The 22,645-nt window shown below is 43.8% G+C and overlaps 1 protein-coding gene across 1 annotated transcript in view; it reads left to right on the top strand.

Annotated features, from left to right (window-relative positions):
• COL4A6 (collagen type IV alpha 6 chain) overlaps positions 1 to 22,509 on the top strand; it is an 81,002-nt gene extending 58,493 nt beyond the window's left edge. Inside the window, exons 22-43 of the mRNA XM_082061597.1 lie at positions 4,231 to 4,302; positions 4,731 to 4,838; positions 5,901 to 6,122; positions 6,357 to 6,518; positions 8,514 to 8,684; positions 9,379 to 9,522; positions 9,797 to 9,922; positions 10,237 to 10,418; positions 10,714 to 10,777; positions 11,308 to 11,382; positions 11,790 to 11,897; positions 12,644 to 12,751; positions 13,177 to 13,248; positions 14,491 to 14,616; positions 14,980 to 15,096; positions 15,600 to 15,761; positions 16,686 to 16,784; positions 17,048 to 17,194; positions 17,536 to 17,652; positions 18,382 to 18,573; positions 18,808 to 19,094; positions 19,744 to 22,509. Coding sequence (XP_081917723.1) covers positions 4,231 to 4,302; positions 4,731 to 4,838; positions 5,901 to 6,122; positions 6,357 to 6,518; positions 8,514 to 8,684; positions 9,379 to 9,522; positions 9,797 to 9,922; positions 10,237 to 10,418; positions 10,714 to 10,777; positions 11,308 to 11,382; positions 11,790 to 11,897; positions 12,644 to 12,751; positions 13,177 to 13,248; positions 14,491 to 14,616; positions 14,980 to 15,096; positions 15,600 to 15,761; positions 16,686 to 16,784; positions 17,048 to 17,194; positions 17,536 to 17,652; positions 18,382 to 18,573; positions 18,808 to 19,094; positions 19,744 to 20,004 — 3,122 coding nt within the window. The 3' untranslated portion in view covers positions 20,005 to 22,509. The remainder of the gene's footprint in view (positions 1 to 4,230; positions 4,303 to 4,730; positions 4,839 to 5,900; positions 6,123 to 6,356; positions 6,519 to 8,513; positions 8,685 to 9,378; positions 9,523 to 9,796; positions 9,923 to 10,236; positions 10,419 to 10,713; positions 10,778 to 11,307; positions 11,383 to 11,789; positions 11,898 to 12,643; positions 12,752 to 13,176; positions 13,249 to 14,490; positions 14,617 to 14,979; positions 15,097 to 15,599; positions 15,762 to 16,685; positions 16,785 to 17,047; positions 17,195 to 17,535; positions 17,653 to 18,381; positions 18,574 to 18,807; positions 19,095 to 19,743) is intronic.
• The last annotated feature ends 136 nt before the right edge of the window (positions 22,510 to 22,645 follow it).

The raw sequence follows: 22,645 nt of genomic DNA, 5'->3' as shown, positions 1-22,645 counted from the left end.
TCAGTTTTCAGAACTACTACTGTTATTCAAATAAGAAGGGCTACAGATTTTAAATTTTTTTTTAAAGAAGAAACTGTAGTACATGGTACCTGTGAGAATACGGTGAATAAGACATTGCCGTGATGGCTGTGGAGTTCAGTCATGACAATGCAATCAGCTCTGGGCTGATGTGCTTCCCTGAGGTTGTACAGTTTGGATCAGTTGGTTTGTCATTATGTGTACCTAAAGCATACCATAATGACAAGTGATAAAGCCAGTAAATGTAGATTTGATAATTTTTCATGTGTGATGTTCTGTGTTCATTCTCAGCGTTCAAACTGAGTTAGATGGGAAGTCATATGTCTAAACATTTATGGAAGATGTTTTCATAACAAAATGACTGCACAGAGCTAGTCCCAATGTCTTGATTCCATGTCAGCCATTTAGGTGTAGTTTAAGATAAACAGTATTTTTTTCTATGCTGCTGCTGATTTTTGGTATATTTCCCATTCTGTGTATATTTAGGCTTGTAGGTTTATAATTCAGTCAGTACCAATAATGCAGAATCAATAATATGTTTGCAAGCATAATATTGTTGCACAGGTTTATGGACTGATAAACTGATGCTCTGAGTTCAAAAACTTTGGCAGCAAGACCACGGCAGTGCAAGGAGTTGGCGGGGAAATCTCAGACCCAGAGGGAGGTGAGAGCCAGCCCAGAACAGCACCGGGAGGTTGCACAGACATGCCGGGTGGCATGTTACCTCACATCAGTGTCATGCTGGGTGTTGTTACGGGGTGAGGAGACAGCTAGCATTCACGTCCCCCTGGAACAGTCTGCATAAGCTCTTTTTCCGATTCAAGTCACATGCTAAATGCTAAAAGCTTTACTAATACATAGCTATGAATGCTTGCATCTTTGTTTGGTAAATTGTCTCTTACAAAATCCACTAAATTAAAATTGCATTGTAAGATAAGTAAAAGTAAAATGCTCTGTGCGTGATGTGAACTCTAGATACTCTGTGGAGCACATCAGAAGCCAGCTCATTATGAATGTGACATCAAAGCTTTGCTGACAATGAGTGGTCCTTTGTAGACGAGTATCTAGAGACAAAATATGTGGGAAAGTGTGAATAAGTCATTAGCCAGTTCAGTTTGCACCTCCATAGAGATGTATAAGAAAACTTGCGAATGCATCATTCTCTCCATACTAGAGATAATTTGCATATATTAAAAGGCCCTTTGATGTAGTAAGTTTCATCTAATATTAAAGAAATGTGTGTGGGTGGAAGAAATAATAATTCCTTGTACTGCCAAGGCTGAAAGACCTTATCGTCAAAAGGAGGAAAGGCATTAAAAAGAGATTGTAACTACTGAAGTTACCACTGAGGAATTGTGCTGGAGTTCCTGCCACGTGCAGTAATACAGGGTGAAGCAGTCTTGCTTTGGGAAAGTAACTCAGTATTTTATAAAAAGCTAGGCTGATTTTACCTGATATTATGAGATTACTCAAAAGTGTTGGGACTGCCTATATTTTGCTTTTATGCTTGACATGATGGTTTAATTGTTTAATTTCATTGATACTGGGATATTATTGTGTAAACTGTGATAATGTAGGGTATTAAGTATCGAAGAGAACACTAAGTTTTGCTTTTATAAATTTTACACTAAGCCTTGCTTGCATCATTCTGCAAAACACACAAGGAAACAGTCCTATTTGTTTTTCAGTTATCCTCACATGAAATATCCATTGTTCAGGTATCCTGCTGCTGGCTAGTAATGTCAAATACAGAATACACTGTTGTACAGAGTTGTTTTTGGAAAGGTCACATAAGACAGTCCTTAAAGCCGTGTGACGTGAATGCAAATATTAATTAGACTTCCCTTTCCTTGCCAGTGGCTGCCCTGAATGCTTGCTTTTTGAAAAATGTCATTCTTTATTGCACTGTGTCTGAGGAGGAAATGTCTCAGAGATGAACCTCAACTTTTTGGTTTATAAAGATTCAGCGTCAGGCTCACACAGGATTGCAGAAGACCAGAACTGGAATTTTTATTTAGTGTCCCTAGCATTTACCTTAACAAAAGAATGCCCTGTCAATGTGTAGCCAAGTGCAGGCACCAATGTGTGTGTTACAATTTGCAGTCATGGTACCAGGTGCCCATATCCATTGAAAGCATAAGCTTGGTATGGGTATTTTAGTTTTGAAGCTCTGTTCTTAAAGCTTGTGCTGGCTACAAAGATGAATTGCTGTAACAGATGGAAACAGAGCATTCCTTGGCTTTGTGTAAGGATGGAAGTATTATTGCAACTCTGTGTAGATATGTTATCATGAGTATAGTCACTTTGAAATTAATTTTGCTCTCAGTGAATGCCTTACATCAAGGTAAAAGTGATGTATTGAGAACTGACCTTTGGTTCTATCTCATCAAAGTAGAAAATGTTCTCGTGCTTCCTTCAGAATTCGCATAGCATCTCAACGTGTGAGTAGATGAGACACCCTGGGGGTTGCATTCCCTCTTATTCCCTGCTACGTCTCACTTTCCACATGAGCCTTGCGTGTTGCTTTATACCAGAGCTGATACCTGTTAGCAGCCCCCAGCTGGATAGAATTTGAGATTAAGATTTTTCTTTCTTCTCAGAGGTCTGAATAATGAAATAACAAGAATCGGGGTTGAGCATGGAATGAAAGAGGGTAGAAACGGGAGGTCGAACCAGAATCGCTCTCGTTTGTCGCCATGAGAGAGGGATGCTCAGCTCTGCCTATCCCGGCTGGGTTTGGGGCTGGACCCTGAACTGAAAGCTTAACTTTTCCATCTCTGTTTGGATGCAGGCATCCAAGTCACAATATTTTTACACAGCCTTTTGTGAACTGCGTTGGAATCCAAGAAGAATGTAATTGAACCAATTCTTAGCACTGTTTTGGCCAAAAAAAATCATAGGGATCTTTACAGACTTTGCGCCAGAAAAAACATATTGAGTTATTTTATGAGTTTTTGTCCTGGCTTATGTAATTTTGCCCCTATTCCCACTGTCAGTGTTGGAAGCAAAGAAGCATATTTATTATCCATACAGAAGTTTGCTGATTTGATTGGATTTATCCAGGAAATAGTTTGACTCAGGGTCTTTTATTAATAAAGTTTTTTAGTCATCTGAACATGTTAATCTTTTCTGAAAAGAAGTGTTTAATTCATGTTGCTGTGCTGGAAGTACCTCCAGCATTGCCTGGTTGAGAGCAGATTAGCTCCTTAGAACTGAAAGCAGTCACAGTTTGGAGTGCTCTTGAATGGCTGATGAATAAATTTGGCTTGTCAGTCTGGGAATGGAGCTTAAATAGAAGGATCCTGCAAAGAGAGTCGTAAGAAAATGAGAAACAATGTGTCTGTTGTACCTGATTGTCTCATTCTTAATTAGCCTTGTGGTTCATGCCAGATTTGAATTAGCAAATATTAAGCACCAGTGCAGTTAGGCAGCCATTTCTCTGTGCATAGGAGTGTTCTCAGTAATGAAAAAAACCCCCATCTCTTTTCCCCAAATTTCCTTTAGTACAATAGTCATCTTCTTAATGTAACCTCTCTGAATAAATAGTTTTAAAGTCCTTTAGATCTTCATTTTTAGGAAGTGTATCTATGACTGTTTAAGGCTATGCCAGCTGTTACAGCCTAGGAGCTAATTCTATAGTTCTAGCACAGATTCCTCTTAAAATAACTGGAAGCATTTCTGGAATTGAAATGTCTCGAATTATTTTTTGTGATAATAATTTCTCTGACTGCATGAATGTGACTTCAAATTGCCAGTGACCTACAAGGAGGAATGTTGGAGGTGTTGGAGATCTTTCAGGTAAATCTGATGTGCTAGCAACTCTGATAATGCCACATGAATTTCATTCTGCTGAAAAGGGATTGCTAGTACAGAGCCTTTTTTTTGAGAGAGAGGTAGAAGTCAGTCAAAGAGCTTCACAGTTGCTAAGTTGTGTTTGCTGCTGTTAACCTTTTAAGCCATGTGGTTATTTCTTAGTCCGACAGACTGTAGAAGAAGCAGTTGGAGAGTAAGGCTGAAATAAAAACCCCTTGCTATTCCACCCTCCGTTCTTTTCCTTGACATTACACATTTGAGAAGTCAGCAGTGTTTGTGTGTAAGTTCACTCACAACCACTTACGATATGTCCTGTAAAACCTCTGGATACTACATGTTCCTCTTCTGACCGCCTCTCTGAAAGGGGCTGTGTGCAACCCCAGTGTTTCTTTGTTTTAGGTATCACCTTGCCCTGCGTCGTTCCTGGAGCGTATGGGCCCCCAGGGACTCCCGGCTTTCCAGGATTGCCAGGTAGGGAGACAAGCTGGTTGCAATGCACTGGCTGGCTGCCAAGAAGCACTTGTTCCACAAGGGAGATAATACCTACTAATTAATCTCCAAGTGATAGATATTCCAGAGAGTTAATTGGCAGAACAATGTTCCTTTTATTTATTTTTTTTTCTCCAAAGAGATCTGGCTTAAATCCCATGGGGGACCATGATGACTGCACCATTTCTTCCCTTTCAAGTAGCCTCTGAACACAAACCCTCTCCTTCTGTGTTTCTGTAGCTGATGAAACAACCATAGCTTTGAGACTTAATTTAGCTTAATTTGTGTATCCAGGGAGTGTTTTCAACACTAGCTTTGCAGAAAGAATCTGATCCTATTTTCTTGTGCGGTGTTTTTGTCTTCCACTATTCATTCATTAATATTATTTATTAATACATTTTTACCCTTAGGTGCCAAAGGCAGCAAAGGCTTTCCAGGCATTCCAGGCCAACCTGGATTACATGGGTCAAAAGGACATCCAGGGTCTCCAGGAATAATAGGCTTGCAAGGGGAACCTGGTAAGAGGGAAGTTACTGGAGTTCTTTTTATTGTCTAATTAATGTGTACAATATTTTATCAAATGAGTTGTCCAGCCTTCTTGGCCACTTTTCTGCCTGGTACATCATAACACTCCACTGAGAGCTCGATTGTGCTCCTTCCAAATGCCATTTCTGCATGGTTGCAGCTTGGAAGAAAACAAAAGAAATGTTCAGGATACTTGTTACCTTCCCGTAATACGACATCACTGCTGGAAGAAAAGAGGACAACCAACACAATTTGTTTCTTTAGAGACCATCATAATGTGCTTTGTTACGGTTTAGGTTAACTACAAGTTTAGTGTAAAAAAAAAACACATGTGGTACTGTGGTACAGGCGTGCTGTACACAGTGTTTGGACTCAGTTTAGCTGTGGGGATTTCTGATGGTTATGTAAATACAAGAGCAAGCAGCAGAGGTGGAGAAGGAATATTCCTAAAGCTAGGTTGCTATGTATCCGTCAGGTTTCTCTGGATATGGCTGAAGAAATCTCTATCCTTTCACTGCAATTAAGGGGGGAATGTCATCTTTATGGGGTCACTGATTTCATAACATAACCCCCGAGCAGTGTGACACATCCACACAGCAGTGTCTTCTGTCCCACAGTGCCACAAGTTGTCTGGCATAGAGGGCTGAGTAAGAAAGGAGTGGTGAATGTGAAATCTTCGCAGCTTTTGTGGTTGATTATGGTAGTGAGATACTGCCTGTAGCCTGAAATTACCATCTTCCTCCTTTTTTTTGTCCTTTTTGCCTAATCTGACATCTAGTGAAACCACGCTTGTAAAGCTGCAACTGTCTGCAGCTCCCAGATACTCCTAAAGTATGATTTTGTGTAAAAAAAAAAAGGATATTTTAGCTGTTTTACACAGTTTCATCACTTTCTGTCACCAATTATTGTTTCTAATTCAGTACTGAAACCTTCTACAACTTGCCAAACAACTTTTTCTTGCACGGAAACTTTTAAAATGTTGATTTTGTTAGAGATGCTATTGGAAGCAGATATTCTGTACTTCTGCTCTATGACATTTACTGGTTTTCTCTAAGGCTTCCCTGGGCCTCGGGGAGAGCAAGGATTACAAGGACTTCCAGGACTGGATGGAACAGATGGTCTGCCTGGGAAAATGGGCGCCTCAGGCTTAGCTGGACCAAAAGGAGCTCCTGGAGATGTATTTGGTGCTGAGAGTGGAGCCCTGGGAGAGCGTGGCCGACCTGGGCTCCCAGGTGATAAAGGGCTTACAGGTGATCATGGATTTCCAGGACCAAAAGGTAAGCACTGATACTGCTTGTATCTGGGAATATCAGACTGTTTTTCTTTCAAAAATCTTTCCTCTTTCCAGTTTCCTTAGAATATTGTGTTAGCATTCCTCTTAGCTGCGACGATTTGCAGGTTTTCTCTTAGAATCTAATGCAACTCAAAGGCTTTTATTAAAATCTGCTTTTTAATTAAAAGTGTGAATTTTGTTTTATTTGTTGTGTAACCTTCCATCTCTCTGTTCCCAGGGTTAGATGGAAGACCAGGCCTCCTAGGTATTAAAGGCGAACAGGGTAATCCAGGATATTCGGGTGTCCCTGGATTGCGGGGACCTCCCGGTCCTGGAGGTCCTTTTGGCATCAAGGGGAAACCGGGCCCCGTGGGGTCGGTTGGCCTTGCAGGAGCACCAGGTGTGTAATGCCTTCGGGGGAAGACAAGGAGCTAAGCTGAATGCTGCACTGCTGAGGAAGCGATTCTATGATTCTAAGTGGGGGAGAGATTTGGCATTTGCTAGGGGTGAGCTCCTGCCTCTGGTTAGGGGTAAGAGAGTGCAGGATTTGAGCCTTTGCCTCCTGCCTAGGCTGTAAGAAGTACAGCAGGAAGACAGGAGAAAGCATCTTAAATGTCTCAGTATTTCAAACATCTCTGCTCTTACATGCTGGCTGTATCATTGACTAATCTTCATTTGCCATTTTCATGACAAATACTTTCTAATATATGGGGTTGCTTGGAATGTGACTAATAGATTCAAAAATGGTTGGCTTTCTCAGAACAAGCACTTTGGTCTTCTCTTTCTTGTTGCTGGGGCAGAAGAGAATTTTATGGCCCTTCCCTTTAAGGGGAAAAAAACCCACCACTTGAGTACCACAGTATCTCTCAAGCTGCACAGACTAAAGTGTTTAATGATAACTGTATATGCAAGACTTGACAACCAAGCAAAGAGGGACCTGGGAATTAGTAGATAATGGTCTGTGATATAATTCATCTTTCTGACATGGAGAGCATCAGTGCTGGAGGACAGTGACAATCAATGAATGAAAGCAGTAACGCCATTTGAGATGAAAATCACAGAGTTTTGAAGCTTTTTTTTTTTTTATTTTAACATTAACATTGCTTTTGCCTCCTTACTGTTTTACATTTTTGGACTGTTTGCCATATATGACTTTTCTTCAACTGTTTTTAAAAACCTTCCATTGCTATGATGACAAGCACCAAATGATTAAGTTTTTTGCTGCTGTTGTCTCTCTGAATCATTAATTTCTTTGGTACCCTTGTTCTTTCTGTTTACATATTGTCTGTTTTCTCCTTCACCATGTTTCTATTCCATTTATCATCAACTCTCCATTTCTGATGTCACACTGTTTGGTTATGGGTTCTTCACATAGGCTGTCAAGGTGAGAAAATGCAGTGTAGCATAAAAGCTCATGGACTAACAACCTAGCTTTTAATGCTACAAGAATTGCATTGACTGTAGGTGATACCCCTTATTATTGCTAGTCAAACCAGAAGGCAAAGAACCATTGTAGTGGGAATGCTCAGACAGTAACAAAGCCTGAAGCCTATAAGGAAATCCTTAATATATACAGACCTTTAGTGTGTGTTTTCTTTGCCTTCTTAAATAAAGCAGCCATTTTGTGTTCTGCTTTTAAAAATAGTGGGTTGTACCTTCAAAAAGTTTAAGCCCTGAGCATAACGAAGCTCGTATATTGGGTGCTACTGCTGCAAATGCCGTTTTTCAGAAGCCACCTACTTTTTCCTTCTCTTCCTCCCTTCGGATCTGAGCATTCTGTTTTCAATGGTTTGAGCCTTTACTTAAAATTGTGTAAACCATTACAAAGCTTCAGCTGGAAGCATCCTGAAACATTTAGAAGCAAAACAGTGCATATGGTCTTGGCTTTGTGACAGGACAAGCAGAAGCTTATTCCCCTAGTTGAGCTATTTGCTCTTGGAAGTAACGCTTGAGCTACCAATGTGGAAAAGAAACTTGCCAAAACAAGCCTCTCCAATGATCTCTGGTTCACCCGGAGGCCGGGGCAGGCCGCAGAAGCTGACATTAATGGTGCTGCCCATTCTGGTTTGGCTGCCTTGGTGATGATAAAGGTAAGACTGGTGTGCTACAGTTGAGTGTCTGGTAAAGGAGACAAAAACCGATACATCATAAGGGGTTTCACTCTTGCCAGTTGTGTAGTGATGTAGGCAGTAACCCTCTTCATATGTATTTTTTTATTAGATAACTAATGCTTTTGCAGTTCTAAGCTTTATGCCTATTAGTAGGCTGCATGTGCCGTAAGGTCCATTCGTCATGTTAGAAACAATGCTGTGTTTAAGGAGTTTGGGAAGCTGTCCACAAATTGTCCTAGTGTTGTGTGACATAATCTATGGAGTTATTTCTTGTATTGATTCAGGACTTCCTGGAGCCAAAGGCTTGGCTGGGGATGTAGGTCCGCAAGGCCCTGCTGGTATGAAAGGCTTCCCAGGTCTTGATGGTACACCAGGATCCCCTGGGGAAAGAGGATTCTTAGGGCCGCCTGGACCTTTTGGTCAAGATGGACATCCCGGTTTCCCTGGGCCAAAAGGTATGTGTTCCACTAGGGGAATAGCCTGACATTACTGTGTCCACAAAAAAATAACCTAATTAATACTGATTTTAGGCCCAGCTTGTCAGAAGAGCACAACTTCTCAACTAGTGTTGGAATGCATTTCTTTTGCTGCTGAGTTGTGAATTACAAATGATGGATTTAATTATCAAATCATGGTCAAAAGGAAGTCCATCTTAAAGGACGTGGACCCTTATGGACAAAGGATCACGTAAATCAAGATAGAAAGGCAAGAAAATTGAAGAAATGAGGAGCAGTGTAATTTATAGAAGGGAGAGAATAAAGCACAAACCGAAGGGGAAATAAAATTTTGCAATCTGTATGGTCATTAAGCATCAATACAATAGCTGGCTACTTGGAGAATTCTGCGTTATTTTAGGTGGAGAGTGGCAGAGCTATTAATATGCAACTGCATGTTGCTCTCTTGGAAATTGACTGGGTTTTGCTGTCCAGTGGGGGCAGGACCAAGCTATCAAAGGTGAAGTGAAAAGTGCTGGTTGAAAATACCCTGAGTGGAGACCCACGAGGGGAGCAGCCTCGCTGTGCTCGTGCCATGAAGTTTTACTGCTCAGATGTGGGGGACTCATGCTGCCTTTACCCACCAGCTAGGTGGATATGCAGCATACCAGAAGAGACTGATTTTCCCTTTCTGTTTCTCACCTTTTCTATACAGGCGAGAAAGGCTCTTCTGGCCTGCTTGGTTTCCCTGGCATGCCAGGCCTGCCGGGTGTCCCCGGGGTGAATGGGTTTAAAGGAGCTCCTGGCACAGCTGGAGGAAAAGGGAGCCCTGGAGCTGTGGGACTCCACGGTCAAAAAGGTGAGAAACAGCTGAAAGGCTTTTGCTGGCTGTGCAGCAGAGGGACATAGGAAGCTCTTCTAAGATATCTGTGTACTTAATGTTTTCTTCTAAATGCTGTGTTCTGTTCTTCCTTGTGAAATACTTTGGCCTGGTTGCCAAAGATGCTGAGCACTTACTGATGAATTTGCATCAGGAGACATGGAAAAGTTCTGGTTTTGTCTGCCAACTTCGAGTGTTATACCCTTTCTCAGATTATTTTGCAAGAAGATTTACTGACTTCTTATTTCTTCAGGTGACAGAGGTGATGTAGGTCCACCTGGTCTTCCTGCTCTTGGGCTTCCAGAACAGGCAGTGCAGTTCAAAGGAGACAAAGGAGATCCTGGGTTAGCTGGACTTGGAGGATTCCCTGGACCTAGAGGTATTTCACAACATTGTAGTTAGTTGCCAGTGTCAGTTGTTCAGCAACTGAGCTTATTTTCAGTTGAGCATGGTCTGTCCTTTTGACGGCCCCTGCAGGATTACTGTTTTCTGTTCTGTCATTCACGGTCTAGCATGATTTGCATACGGCAATTCTGAATTTTGAAAAAACAAATTTCCTTTGAAGCTCTGTTCTGCAGCACTAACATCATCTCTTCCTTCTCTTAAAGGGGAGCTCTGGGGAACAGGTCAGTTGGCCCAAATGAGCTGTACGTCTGTATTATTAAATGAAATTACACTCTTTTGTAAACCCAGGTGATAAAGGAATCCCAGGCAGCCGTGGACAGCCTGGTCTCCCTGGTCCAGTGGGGTCAGCAAGCAAAGAGAAAGGTCTTCATGGTGACCCAGGCTTCCCCGGTCCACCTGGACAGCCTGGGCTGCCGGGACAGAAGGGTGCACATGGTATCGTGGGATTTCCAGGAATGCCAGGAGAGAGGGTAAATACCTTCTTAAGTATCTTCATCTTCTCTAAGTCCTCTCAGGAAAATCCTGTGTTGTAATTGGTGCTTCTGTGGCAAAGCAGCAGAAATGAGCAGGATTTTTCCTTACAAAACTTCCAGGTTATTTTCATTTGGCTCGTATTGTTGAATGACACTTCAAATACTACTCCTTCCTACATCTTTGTGGTCTGTTATCCCTCATGACTCAAACTTGGAACAGCAAGAATAAAAAGCAAAGGCTAATTTGTGGTTTTGTTTGGTGTGATCTATTTGTTTGTTTGTTTGTTTTCAGGGTCCAGATGGTATCACTGGAGCACTTGGATTCCCAGGACCTATTGGCCTCCCTGGTCCAAAGGGTAAGAAATCTTCCATAGTGTCTGTGGTCTTTCAGTACACACAGTCCTAACATGCATGACTGAAATGAATGAGGAGTGTTCTAGAAGTGTCTGTTGCTCTCCAGTGACTGGCTTCAAATGACATGTCTCCTCATAAGGGGCTTCTTTCGGATGAGACCAGTCCCAAGCCAAATGTCTGAATACTTTATGGTCTTTTGGAAGTTTGGCCACGGCACTGTGCAGAGCATGTTGGACAGTACGAGAGGCACCCTTCTCTCTCATCTCCTTGTGTCAAAAGTATAAAGGGCAGGATGTGGTGCAATTACCCATAAATATTTGTCTTATCATGCACTTGCATGGGTGAATTCGCATCTGTTGCTGTTGAAGCATTTTCAAACTCAAGTACGTCACTTACTATTGTCTTTGTTTGCTCCTTGGATTTGAAGCGTAAGCGAGGTTTATTTTCATAAACAAGGCTGTTGAGTAGCCCTGAAAACTGCTCCCCACAGTCCATTAGGGAATTGCCTTCCCACCTTGTCTGTCTTTTCCAGGTGACCAGGGAGAGTCTGTTGGCATTCCTGGTATTGCTGGAGCAAAAGGAGAGCGAGGGGACCCGGGCTTCCCAGGTAAAGTTAGCCCTTGATTGCTCACTTCAATAATGTAAAATTCTAGAGATGAAGCTGGATGGCATTGCCCAATTTGGGTATTTTTGTGATCTATAAATTTAAATACCTTAGCCCTCTCCTGGCAGTGAGATTTGAGGAGTCTGGAATCCAGGTGGGGCACCAGTCTGGATGATAATGAACATGTTAGAGAGCAGCCCAACTCTAACGCTGGGTCCCACTTCATGTCTTGAGAAGGAGCTTGTGAACTTGCACTGGTGTTTGCCATCAAGGGAGTCCAGTCCAGAGCCCAGACCTTGGCTAAGCAGACACAAGTGCTGCAGCCTCAACATAACATGTTTCTTATTCTCCTCACTCCTTCCTGCAGTTTGACTTGTGCTCTGGCATGTCATCTGTTTTTATCCTTTCAGGAGAGAGAGGGAGAGAAGGACCCAAGGGAGAACCAGGCTACCCAGGAAACACTGGGGTCAGTGGGCTCAAAGGCAGCCCAGGAGATCTTGGCCGAGAAGGACCAGCAGGTACTGGATTAGGCATCTAAGTTCTGAAGTTCATGGTGGGACTGTGGAACCACCTCACCTGGCTGTTTCCTTAGCCCTGGCTGGCTTGTCTTAGCTGAGGCTTAAAGAAGAAGACGGGAATTTTGTTGACACTAGTGTAAGGTGTCACCTTGTCTCATCATGACTGATCCTGTGGGTCAACCATGTGAATCCCACACATTGAAACCTAAAGGAATTCCTTTAACAAATAGAGAAGACCTCAGGTAGAAGCAGTAGCAACTTCTTTGCAGCTGCTTATGGGCAAGGCTGCTCTGAAATCTTCCATCGCAACACTTCTGTCTGTTCCCTCTCCAGAGCCAAACCTACCCAGAAGGATGGCTATAAGTGTCTTTGGGTAGTGGTGTAACTAGCAGGTATATTCTCAAATTGTTCTCAAGATTAAAGATGGCAGTGACAGTTGTTATTAGAATATTTTGTTTGAAAACCAATTTAATTAGTTATGCAGTATGTGAACTGTTCCAGTGTGTCACTTGGTGGATGATGAAGAATGTCATTGCTATGACTTATAAATAAAGCTGTACGTCAAGTAAATAGTTTGCTAAGTGCTATGCCAGTAGTGGTAGTGAGGAGAGATTTGGATCTCATTTTGCTTTATCTACATAGTAGTTTATTCACCCATCTTAGGAGTTAAGGAGCCGCAAGATGGAAGCTGTGAGCTGTTCCAGCCTGGATCTGTGGTACAGAAACATTTTTCTGCTTGTTTTCAGGAATCCCTGGAAATGCTGGGCTGAGAGGAACCCCTGGGCCACCAGGACCTCCAGGGCAGCCAGGATCTGTCGGATTCCCTGGAGCTCATGGAGCAGCTGGACCTAAAGGTACATCTGGAGTATGCACATGGAGGGGAGCAATAGGGTCAGAAAACTGGTGTTTCAGCCAAGTGTGTCAGTGTAGGCAGGCAGCTCTCCTTTGTGTGGGCCAGCTGTGCGTGGGAAATCAGCTCGTTTCTTGGCAATGCTGGTGCAGGCACCAGCTGCTAGAAATGAGCAGAGGAGTGGTTGGAAAGGGAGAGTCTCTCGCTTGATTTGGGTCACTGGCGGTTCACTGAGGCTAAAACCCATGAGAGCAGTGGGAAAAGTTTCCATGGAGGGGGTCCTGCGTGAATGAAAACTTTACATATGGTGTTGCCCCATGTGTCAGATTTCTCATACATGTTGCAGTCTCCATGAAACATCGTATGCATTTCCACCTAGCTAGATTATTTGCTTATTTGTTCACTTATGTGTTCCCAATGTCTCTTCAGGGTTTCATGGATTTCCGGGTTTAAATGGTCTGAATGGCTTGCCAGGCACAAAGGGGTCTCCTGGAACACCAGGTAATGGAGTAGTAGAAATGTCATAGCTGGGGAAATACACACACTGGTCCATCATGAGAGCAGTGTTCCCCCCAAAATTCCCCTGTTTCACCTGGGTCTGGATTTAATTATAACGTGAGGAAAAACCTCAGGATACTGAATGTGCATGAGCAAATTCTTCTTTGATGCCAGTAAGAACAGGATGCAGCCTGTGGAGTGAAAAGGCTTTTCTGGTGATTGTTGTCCTTGTATTTCTGAAGGACTATGTCACTGCTGGAAAGCTGATGGAATGAAATCACAAAACTCTTCCATTCTAATGGGTGTTTGATTTTAGCAGGGCAGCATCAAATGCTTGCTGTGAGTTGGGCTTAGTGATGGCATGTTTCCTTACTGCTCTCCGTAGCCCTCAATTATGTGGAGCTCAAGAAAAAGACATCAGTAAAATCAGAATCTTTGATCAGTTACTGGATTCTGCTTTTGGGAAGCTTCTGCTGTTTCTTTTGTTTGTTTGTTGGTTTTGTATTCTTAACTATATGAAATAGAACATGCTTCTGTTTTGCAAACAGTGTTTTACTAAATGTAAAGAGGTGGAGAAAGACCTTTCCAAAGAGACATGTTTAGTTAAAGTCATCTCATAAAGCAGCACTTAAAATTTGTGGCAGACATTTTATGCATGAAAATGGACAAACAATCTTGATGTGTACAACTCAAATGATACTTGTGTTTTCTATGGAAGGTAATGATTTGCAGCATATAGATCCTCCACAATTTTCATATCTGAGAGAGCTGCGTAGTGTTTCCTCTTACCAGAGTGACATGAGGAACATGTCCCTGCAGCTCTTCTGGGGAGCCCCTGCCCTGCACCGCTTGTGCCTCAGTGTGTCTTCTGCAGTGGGATGTGGAAACTGGTCTGTCCGTGTTGGAGCATGTAGCCCACTAGATTATTTAAAGACCAGAAGCCTGAGTCTATGTTGCATCCTTTTGAGAGACACAGCATACAGGCTGGCAGGGAAATCCTGTTCAGAGCCTTGTGCAAGAGCTTGTGGGAAGACCAGAACAGTCATACACTTCTCTCTCAGCATCTTGCAGATTGTTTAAATTCACTCTGCACAACCAGAATAGCACATGAGGCACCAAATCTTTCAGCAGAGAGAATAGTAAATAGCTAATTTTTTTTAATTACAACTCAATTTGTGTAATAATTTAACTGCTATTAGGCAATTTAAATAGGCTCTCTTGCCTTTGTTAACCATGTTTAATTAGGTCTGAGTGAAGCTGGACTGAAAGGCCCTGCAGGTCTCCCAGGTCCAAAGGGTGAAGAAGGTTCTCCAGGCTTGGGTAGAGGAGCTCCAGGATTCCCTGGACCAAAAGGCTCATCAGGAGACATGGGTAAATACTGACATTCTGGAAACCCAGCAGGATGTATTGTAGCTCAGGTTAATGGGTTGCATCATCAATCATAGCAGAATTACCAAAGAGAACTCCTAAAGCCACAGAGGTGAATAGTAGTTTGACAGCTACACGTTAAATTTGCGATGTGGCTATATGTTTGAGAAACTGTTGGTTACATAGTTCTCACAGTGTCTATACCTCTCCTGAACAGCAGAATATGGTAATTTTTTCCTGCATGTACTGAGATGTCTCCTTGTTCTCCTCAATATAAACACTACTCAACCACTACTTCTGTCCATGTCTGGGAAGATCACTGAAGAGCTTTGGGTACACTTTCTCACTTTGTATTTCTTATTGTAGGTCCTCCTGGTCCTGTGGGACTGCCTGGCTTGCCAGGAACACCCGGAGCTTCTCTTCCTTCTGACATACGTGGCAGACCCGGGGATGCTGGCCATCCAGGAACTGATGGGAGCTCAGGTATGAAGAGAGGCCTTTTAAGGAGAGTGTGTGAGCTGGGAGGCAACAAAGCTTCATTGCTACTCAGAGGTACATAAGAAGCATTTGCTGTAGGGTCGACAGCAAATATAGTTGGAAAGATTTGTGATGGTGGTGTTGATACCCATTCAGTACCTCACAGCCTTGTCGGAGAGGCTGATACTCTAGACCTTTCCCTAGCCAAAGATTTGAGGCCACTGCTCATGTTCTCCTAGGGAACAGCTGAGTCACCAGGCTAGCTACCAGGTGGCACCAGGGCTATGCTCAGGCCTGGCATTCAAAGCTAAATGACTGTGGTTACAAGGATTTTAAAGTTTATGAGACCTAAGCAGGCGGGGTCTGGTTCTTTTCCTTCAGGAAGAGGACACCCCTGAAAATACAGACACCTGAACCGTGACTGTCCTCTAGAAAGACACACCGAGGGTAAACTCAGCTTTTCCTTTGCCCGAGGAGCAGATTGTGCTAATTACTCCTGTTGTCTCTAGGTCTTCCAGGTCCTCCAGGACCACGAGGGCCCCCTGGCCCAGCTTCTGACCAAGGTGACACAGGCAATCCAGGTTTCCCTGGTGTTCTTGGCTTGCGAGGCATTAAGGGTGATGTGGGACCCACTGGTCCAATTGGACTCCCTGGAGCATCTGGATTGAAAGGTAATCTTGCCTTGAAAGGGTCTGGGTGGGGCTTGGCAGCTGTCACCTTGACAGTAGGAATGGCTGTTGTGTGGTTAGTGTGACTGCTTTGGAACGAGTCCTAATGCAGGTGTGAGCACAGCTGAGTTTGCCGCCGAGTCTGCCCTTTTGACCCATGCAGGTTTTACCTACTGACTCCAAAAGCAGCGAAGTGAGGCCAGTTCCAGGTGCCCTGCAGTGTGTCCCTTCCCCTTCCCATGATGTCCACATGCACTGGCGGTGTGCTTGTTGACTACAGTTACTCAGTTGCATATACTGTCTAGGCAAAGGCTGGAGATGCTGTTCCACCCCACCTGTTATGTATATTGAGGGGCACAGTGTGGTGGATTTAGGTCTCCACAAGAAGCTAAGAGGATTGTAGGAGTTAAGAGATCTTGTTCCAGGCTAAGGCAGTGAGCAGGTTGCTCTCTCTTTGATCTCTGCCAAAGGAGACCAGAGGGCAGCTGCAAACAAGAGCTCTGCTAGCAAGGTTTCAAAGAGACTGCAGAGCTCAAAGGCCAGGAAAGGACAGAGAACCATTGCCACGTGAAGAACTGTACGCTGTCTTTGTAGGCCAGCAGCTGCCCACCCCTCTGACCTGTGCATAGAGATGGATTCAAACAGAAAAGTTGTGTACTCTCCACTTTCCCTGGGTTACCCAAGGAAGAGAAGAATGCTTTCAATAAAGTGTAATTATGTAGCCATGAAAATTCTTGTGTTGAGGCTCTGCAGCCATTCTGGATATCAGAATGGTCTGAGTTCCTTAAGGGTTGTGGTCGCCTCCTTCTCAGAGCTGAAATGCTGTTGCCACTGCTGCCATCAGTGTGTTTCTCAGTGCCCCAGCTGTGGAGAAGAATCAGGACCCTGTGCTTAGCCCCTGAGATCTTTAGCTGTGTGTCTTTGCAGGTATAAGAGGGGACCCTGGCCTTATGGGGATGCCAGGTAAAGATGGGCCTGCAGGGGACCCTGGTCACCCTGGGCTGAAAGGTGAAATGGGCCATCGAGGTGAGTGCTGGGGGATTTGAAAACCTGTACTTCATTGCACATGCTGTGGCTGGGAAACGTTTCAGAGCTCCCTTGAATGGGCTTATTTGGGGAACTCTTAGTTTCTTAGAGATTGAAATAAATTAGAAAGAGCTTACATACCACTTTTTACAAAGATAGCCAGTGCTGATGTACTAAGGCAGATTTAATTCTTTTGTCAGTATTGTCTTCAGAACTGTGAAATTTTTATGAGGTGCTTACACTCTCATTTGCACTGTGTGCAGGTCTCCCTGGCCGACAAGGGGCTCCAGGTATAACCCCCCAGCCAGAAGAAATCACAGCCCCTGCAGGCTTACCTGGCCTGCCAGGAATAGATGGTGTCCCTGGCTTTGATGGAGATCATGGATTCCAGGGCCCAGCTGGAAAACCAGGTAAAACGTACACTTGGATCACTGAAATGCTTTCACAGTCACCAAATGGAAACCTGAATCTTAGGTCTGATGTGGCTTCAGACTGAGATCAGTAGCTCATCCCAGATCTCAGTGCTGCATTTTCAGCCTTGCTTAATGTTCAGCTGCACCTCTTGATCCTTCAACAGACAATCAGATCATGTAGAATCCCCCTGTGGAGTGAGTTGTTTGTAACCACAGCTGTTGAAGAGTGACCTCTCAGCGTGGCTGCTGACAACGTATTTCTCTTCTGGAAGATGATTACAGGAGTGAAGGCATTAGTATGACGAAATAATGATATAAATAATTGTATTTAATTTCAGGTTCAAAAGGTCTGCCAGGAAGGTCTGGCTTGAAAGGACGTGATGGTTTGCCTGGAACACCGGGCATAGTTGGAGATCCAGGACCTCCGGGTGCGCCAGGGCCACAAGGATTTGAAGGTAATTTTGTGCTTTGGGGAGCACAGATCAGAAAGAAGCGACCAGTAGAACTCTGTTTGCCTGCAGGTTCTGCAAATACTCTTCCCATCACCCGCTTACCTTGGGAAACCGGGCAATGTGCCTTATCTTGTGTCTTGCATCTGCAGTGAAGTAAATAGAATCTTCGGTGAGGAGGATTATGTCACGTGTCGTCGTCTGTTGCTGCTGGTGTTTCCCTTGGTAGAGTTCTGAACATCTTTTGGTTTTGATGTTTTGTGGATGTGGGAGACATCTTGAACATCTAAAAGAGCAAAGTGGCATCCACAGTGAACACAGCTGTGAGGGCTGGATAGCAGAGGAAAGCAAGAGCGAGAGAGAGAAGGTTTCGATTCTGCCAGAGATTTGTTGTACAACTTTTGGCCTGTGTCAAAAGAATATCATCGTGGAGAGTACTATAGCTTTGGTTGGTGCTTTGAGACCCTCAGAATTATTGCACTGTGAGATATGTGCTAATACGTTAGCACCAGAGCTGTTGGGCAAGGAAAGAATATTAAATGTGGTAGGAAATGGGTGGATGCTGCTGTGAAATGGCTGGTTTTGGAACTGATAAGTCTAATTATTCATGTAACAACCATCAAAACTCCTCATTGTACAAGACTGACATAAGCACAATGATGCCAAAATCAGGTATAGAGCCAGCTGATGTCCATGCTGCCTATTAGTAACAGTGACTCCTTTTCTGTTTTCTAGGTGTTGCTGGAAAGCCAGGCTTGCTTGGTTTGCCGGGAATGCCGGGTCGGAGCGTGGGTGTTGGATACACATTGGTGAAGCACAGTCAGTCAGACCAAATCCCACCGTGTCCCATAGGAATGAATAAGCTCTGGGAAGGCTACAGCTTATTGTACGTGGAGGGGCAGGAAAAGTCCCACAACCAGGATCTTGGTGAGCTGACAAAATTCTCTCAGGCATAACCAATGTAGCCAAAATCCCGTTTCAAATGAGCAATCTGCACTGGTACTGCAGGTGGTTGTAGTAGAAGTGGTGGTAGTCTGCTTGGCCAGAATCTGTACCGGGAGCAGTGTCACTTGTCCCGTCCTCCACCACTCGTGTGCTGTGTGTGAGCTGGAGCCTTTGGCACATACTTGACAGAACCACTTCTCTGATTTTTTTTTCCAGGTTTTGCTGGCTCGTGTTTGCCTCGCTTCAGCACCATGCCTTTCATTTACTGCAACATCAATGAAGTGTGCTACTACGCCAGCCGAAACGACAAGTCCTACTGGCTCTCCACCACTGCGCCCATCCCCATGATGCCGGTGGACAGCGAGCAGATCCCGCAGTACATCAGCCGCTGCTCGGTCTGCGAAGCTCCTTCCCAGGCTGTGGCCGTGCACAGCCAGGACATCACCATCCCGCAGTGTCCCCTCGGCTGGCGCAGCCTCTGGATAGGATACTCCTTCCTTATGGTGAGGATGCTACCACTAACGCAAAGGCAGCTTTAAACATTTCCATATCACCTTTTTGATTAGGTGACTGAGACTGTGTTCTGGAAGTTGCTTACAGGAAGCCAGGGCTCTGTAGCTTCTTGCCCTGGTGCGTTTATTCCTTAGCAGCTGGCCTGCTGCCGGCTGAGTTTGTTCCCATTCAGCTGCTCTTCTTACCTGTACTGCTCAAGTTCAGTAGTAATGTTGATGCAGCAGCTCCATATTGCACAGATATTCTTTGTTCTTCAAACCTTTAAATGTGGAAACACTAACTGAGCTATAGCATTGTCTTAATCCCCTCTTTCAGTGGAAAAAGTAGAATATTTTCCATCACACCCTTCTAGAAGCTCCTTAGTGTAAGATTGTTAGAAAAGTATGAAGTCAGCATTAGTTTCCAAATTTTCCCAGCTTGCAGGTGAAAAGCTGGTTTTCCGTTATCCCAGACCTGTCTATTCAGCCTAAGTGCATTCCTTTGCTCGTTCACCCGTAGCCCTGACTCACAGGACAGGCACTGCCGAGGTACCATTGTGGTCGCCTGTTGTACTCCTTTTAACACCGGAGCTGGAGGACACCCCTATTTACCTCCCACTCCGTTCCTCTGAACCCATCTAAACCGACATCCTTATTTCAGCACACAGCAGCTGGTGCGGAAGGCGGAGGCCAGTCCCTTGTCTCACCCGGCTCTTGCCTGGAGGATTTCCGTGCCACTCCGTTCATCGAATGCAACGGCGCCCGGGGAACGTGCCATTACTTTGCAAACAAATACAGCTTCTGGCTGACAACGGTGGAGCAGTCGCAGCAGTTTGTCAGCGCTCCTCCCTCGGAAACCCTGAAAGCGGGACAGCTTCGCACGAGGGTCAGCCGTTGCCAAGTGTGCATGAAGAACTTGTAGCAACAAAAATGCAACGTTAAGTCTTTGTTACCTGAGAGTAGACATCGCTGATGTGAAAAAGGATAAATTCATGAACCTGTTTGGTGTGTGGTTGATGGGTGCATCAGGACAGCCAGAATTCTACTAAAATTGAGAGTCAAGTCAAGTCCAGGAGTTTGACAGCACACAGAGGAGGGAAAGACCAGTGCTCTGAAACCTCATTTGTTTTATGGAACATGGTGCTACACTTTTACTTCCATGGGGTTTTTTCCCCCTCATTTATGGCTACCTCAGAAAGTCTCTGTGAGTTCCATATTCAGACCAAAGAGTAACTGAGGTCTCACATCACACCACTCCTCTGTCCGAGGAACATGCCAATCAGCATCAACAGACTTTTGAAAAGTTATGCTTTATTAGTGTCTTTGCAAACAGTATTTGATTTAGTGAAAGGGAACGAAGACTCCTTCTCTTATGAAATACAGAGCTAGCTAAAATTTATCAGTGTGTTGCAGGTGACTTAGAAACACTAAGCGTTAATGGTTGATAACTGACTTTCCTAGGAAAACTCAAAGATGAATTTGTTTTGCTTTGCGTATTAAACAAATGGGATGTTCTTTCTTCTAGTGACAAGTAATCAGTTCTAAATCCATCCTCTCATCCACGGGTGGCTTTAAAGAGCTACCCCAGTGGAAAACGCCATTTTTGGTGTGGGGATGAATCCAAACCACCTCTACCATTTTTCATAGCTTTCTGTTGAAATATGTTGCAGGTAAAATGTCTCCTCCAAGGTCTGTGCTTATCTCCTCGCAGGCAAAGGACATGCAGCCACCAGGAACGTTTCATTACTATCAATGTGCATTTCCTTGCTGAGGTAGCCTGGGCACACTTGGTTTGCAATTCTTCAGGCTGTGTGTGTTTGAAAAGTAGAGGCTTTAGTAGACAGCAACAAGCTTCTGCAGACACAGAGGTGAGCAGTTGAGGGATGTCAATGTTTACTGCTGCAGTTACGGTATGTTGTATACTTCTTCCTCTGGGCTTTTTTTCTGTTAGTTTAAAAAACTGTATTTCTAGTGTATGCACTGTTAACTAGTCACACTTTCCTTCAGGGCATAATTAAAAAGAAGTGCCACTAATTGTATTATCCGTGTATATTTTGAGGGGAAGCCATGAAAAGGTATGCTAATATATATAATGAATTCATTTAGTTGGGCTAAAGTTATAACCATCCCCTCTAGCATGAAGCATACGACCTCCTTATATATTGACATCCCAGGACATTTGAAGAAGTGCCTTGCAAATGCACTGTCACCTTGGCCTAAAAATCTTTGAGAAAAATTGTTAAGAAATTACTAATGCAAGACTGATACATTATTTTAAAAGAATATTTCTTTGCTAGGTTCTAGGGCTCTAGCTCTATCCAGCAAAGTACTTAAGAACATGCTTACTTTTAAGCAGATAACATTTTTACTCTTAATGATTATTTACATGCATAATATTATCTTCCTAGATTGAGGTCAGAGGGCTCTGCATGTTCTAGAGTTGAACCACACTGGAGACAAGCAGAGAATTTATGAAGAACATTTTAGTCTTTCATTTAACTTATTTCTAATTGTGAAAGATCAACAACTGCTTTGGCTGTGTTTTCCAAATACCTTTAAGGCATTTTAACACACCCGAGTGACAATCCTTTTATGCAGAATATCCAATGTACTGCTTAGCTCTCCTAGCACAGACACATCATACTGTATTTGCATCTTGGGTTATGCAAATACAACTTGAAAACAGTGTGTGCACAGTGAAGCCCACTGCTTTTGGAAAGTTGGCGCAAAGAACTGGCATGGGGCTCCCTGGGGTTTGTCAGCCATGGGGCTCCCTGGGGTTTGTCAGCCATGGGGCTCCCTGGGGTTTGTCAGCCATGGGGCTCCCATGGTGCTGTGCAAAGGGGTGTCCATTGGGTAGTGTGTCTACAGGGACTTGGGTTTATTTTTGAACACAGACACATGCAAATACATTTTTTCCCCCCCAGGATCAGTGCCTTACACATTTTAACCACCACTGTCTTCAGGGAACTGCTGCTCTTGCAATAACCTGGTTGTTTGCTTTGTCCAAACCTCATCAGGGTCAAGCGGCCCAGACTTTCCCCACGCTGTTCACACAGAACCCGTTTGCTGCCAGGTACGTGGGGTGGGGATTCCAACCACCAGCCATTCCTCATCGGCCACATTTTCATAAACCTGTTTGTCTCCAAAAATCAAGAGGTCTGTGGAGTGCAGACCTGCCCTCTGAGCAGTGTCTACAGAACAAATCTGTGTTTGGAGTAAATACACTGTGCTCCACCAAGGGATTTTTTTTTTAATGTAGGTGCTTCCTTTTATTCTTTTAGCAGTTACTGCTCAAGACTGAGCATTTCAAAGCAAGGGCTTCATTTTCATCTGTGGGGAGGAGAGTGCTACAATTGCTGTTACACGAACAATACGTTACTGTATTAATTAAGTCATGCTTTGTTTTAAAACAAACATGCAGGTAATCCATGGAGAGGGGAAGAAAATAATATTTTTTATATCTGTATAGTTTCCAAACTGGTTAATAAACACTGAAGGCAAACAAGATGGAATATGATCTGGTCAACTGTTTTCTTGGAAATCACACTGGCCCTGATCCA

Source organism: Streptopelia decaocto (assembly GCF_964273445.1).
Source record: "Streptopelia decaocto genome assembly, chromosome: 10".
NCBI lineage: Eukaryota > Metazoa > Chordata > Aves > Columbiformes > Columbidae > Streptopelia > Streptopelia decaocto.
Note: the sequence above shows the minus strand (reverse complement) of the source record. Positions and strands in the feature narration are given on the sequence as shown.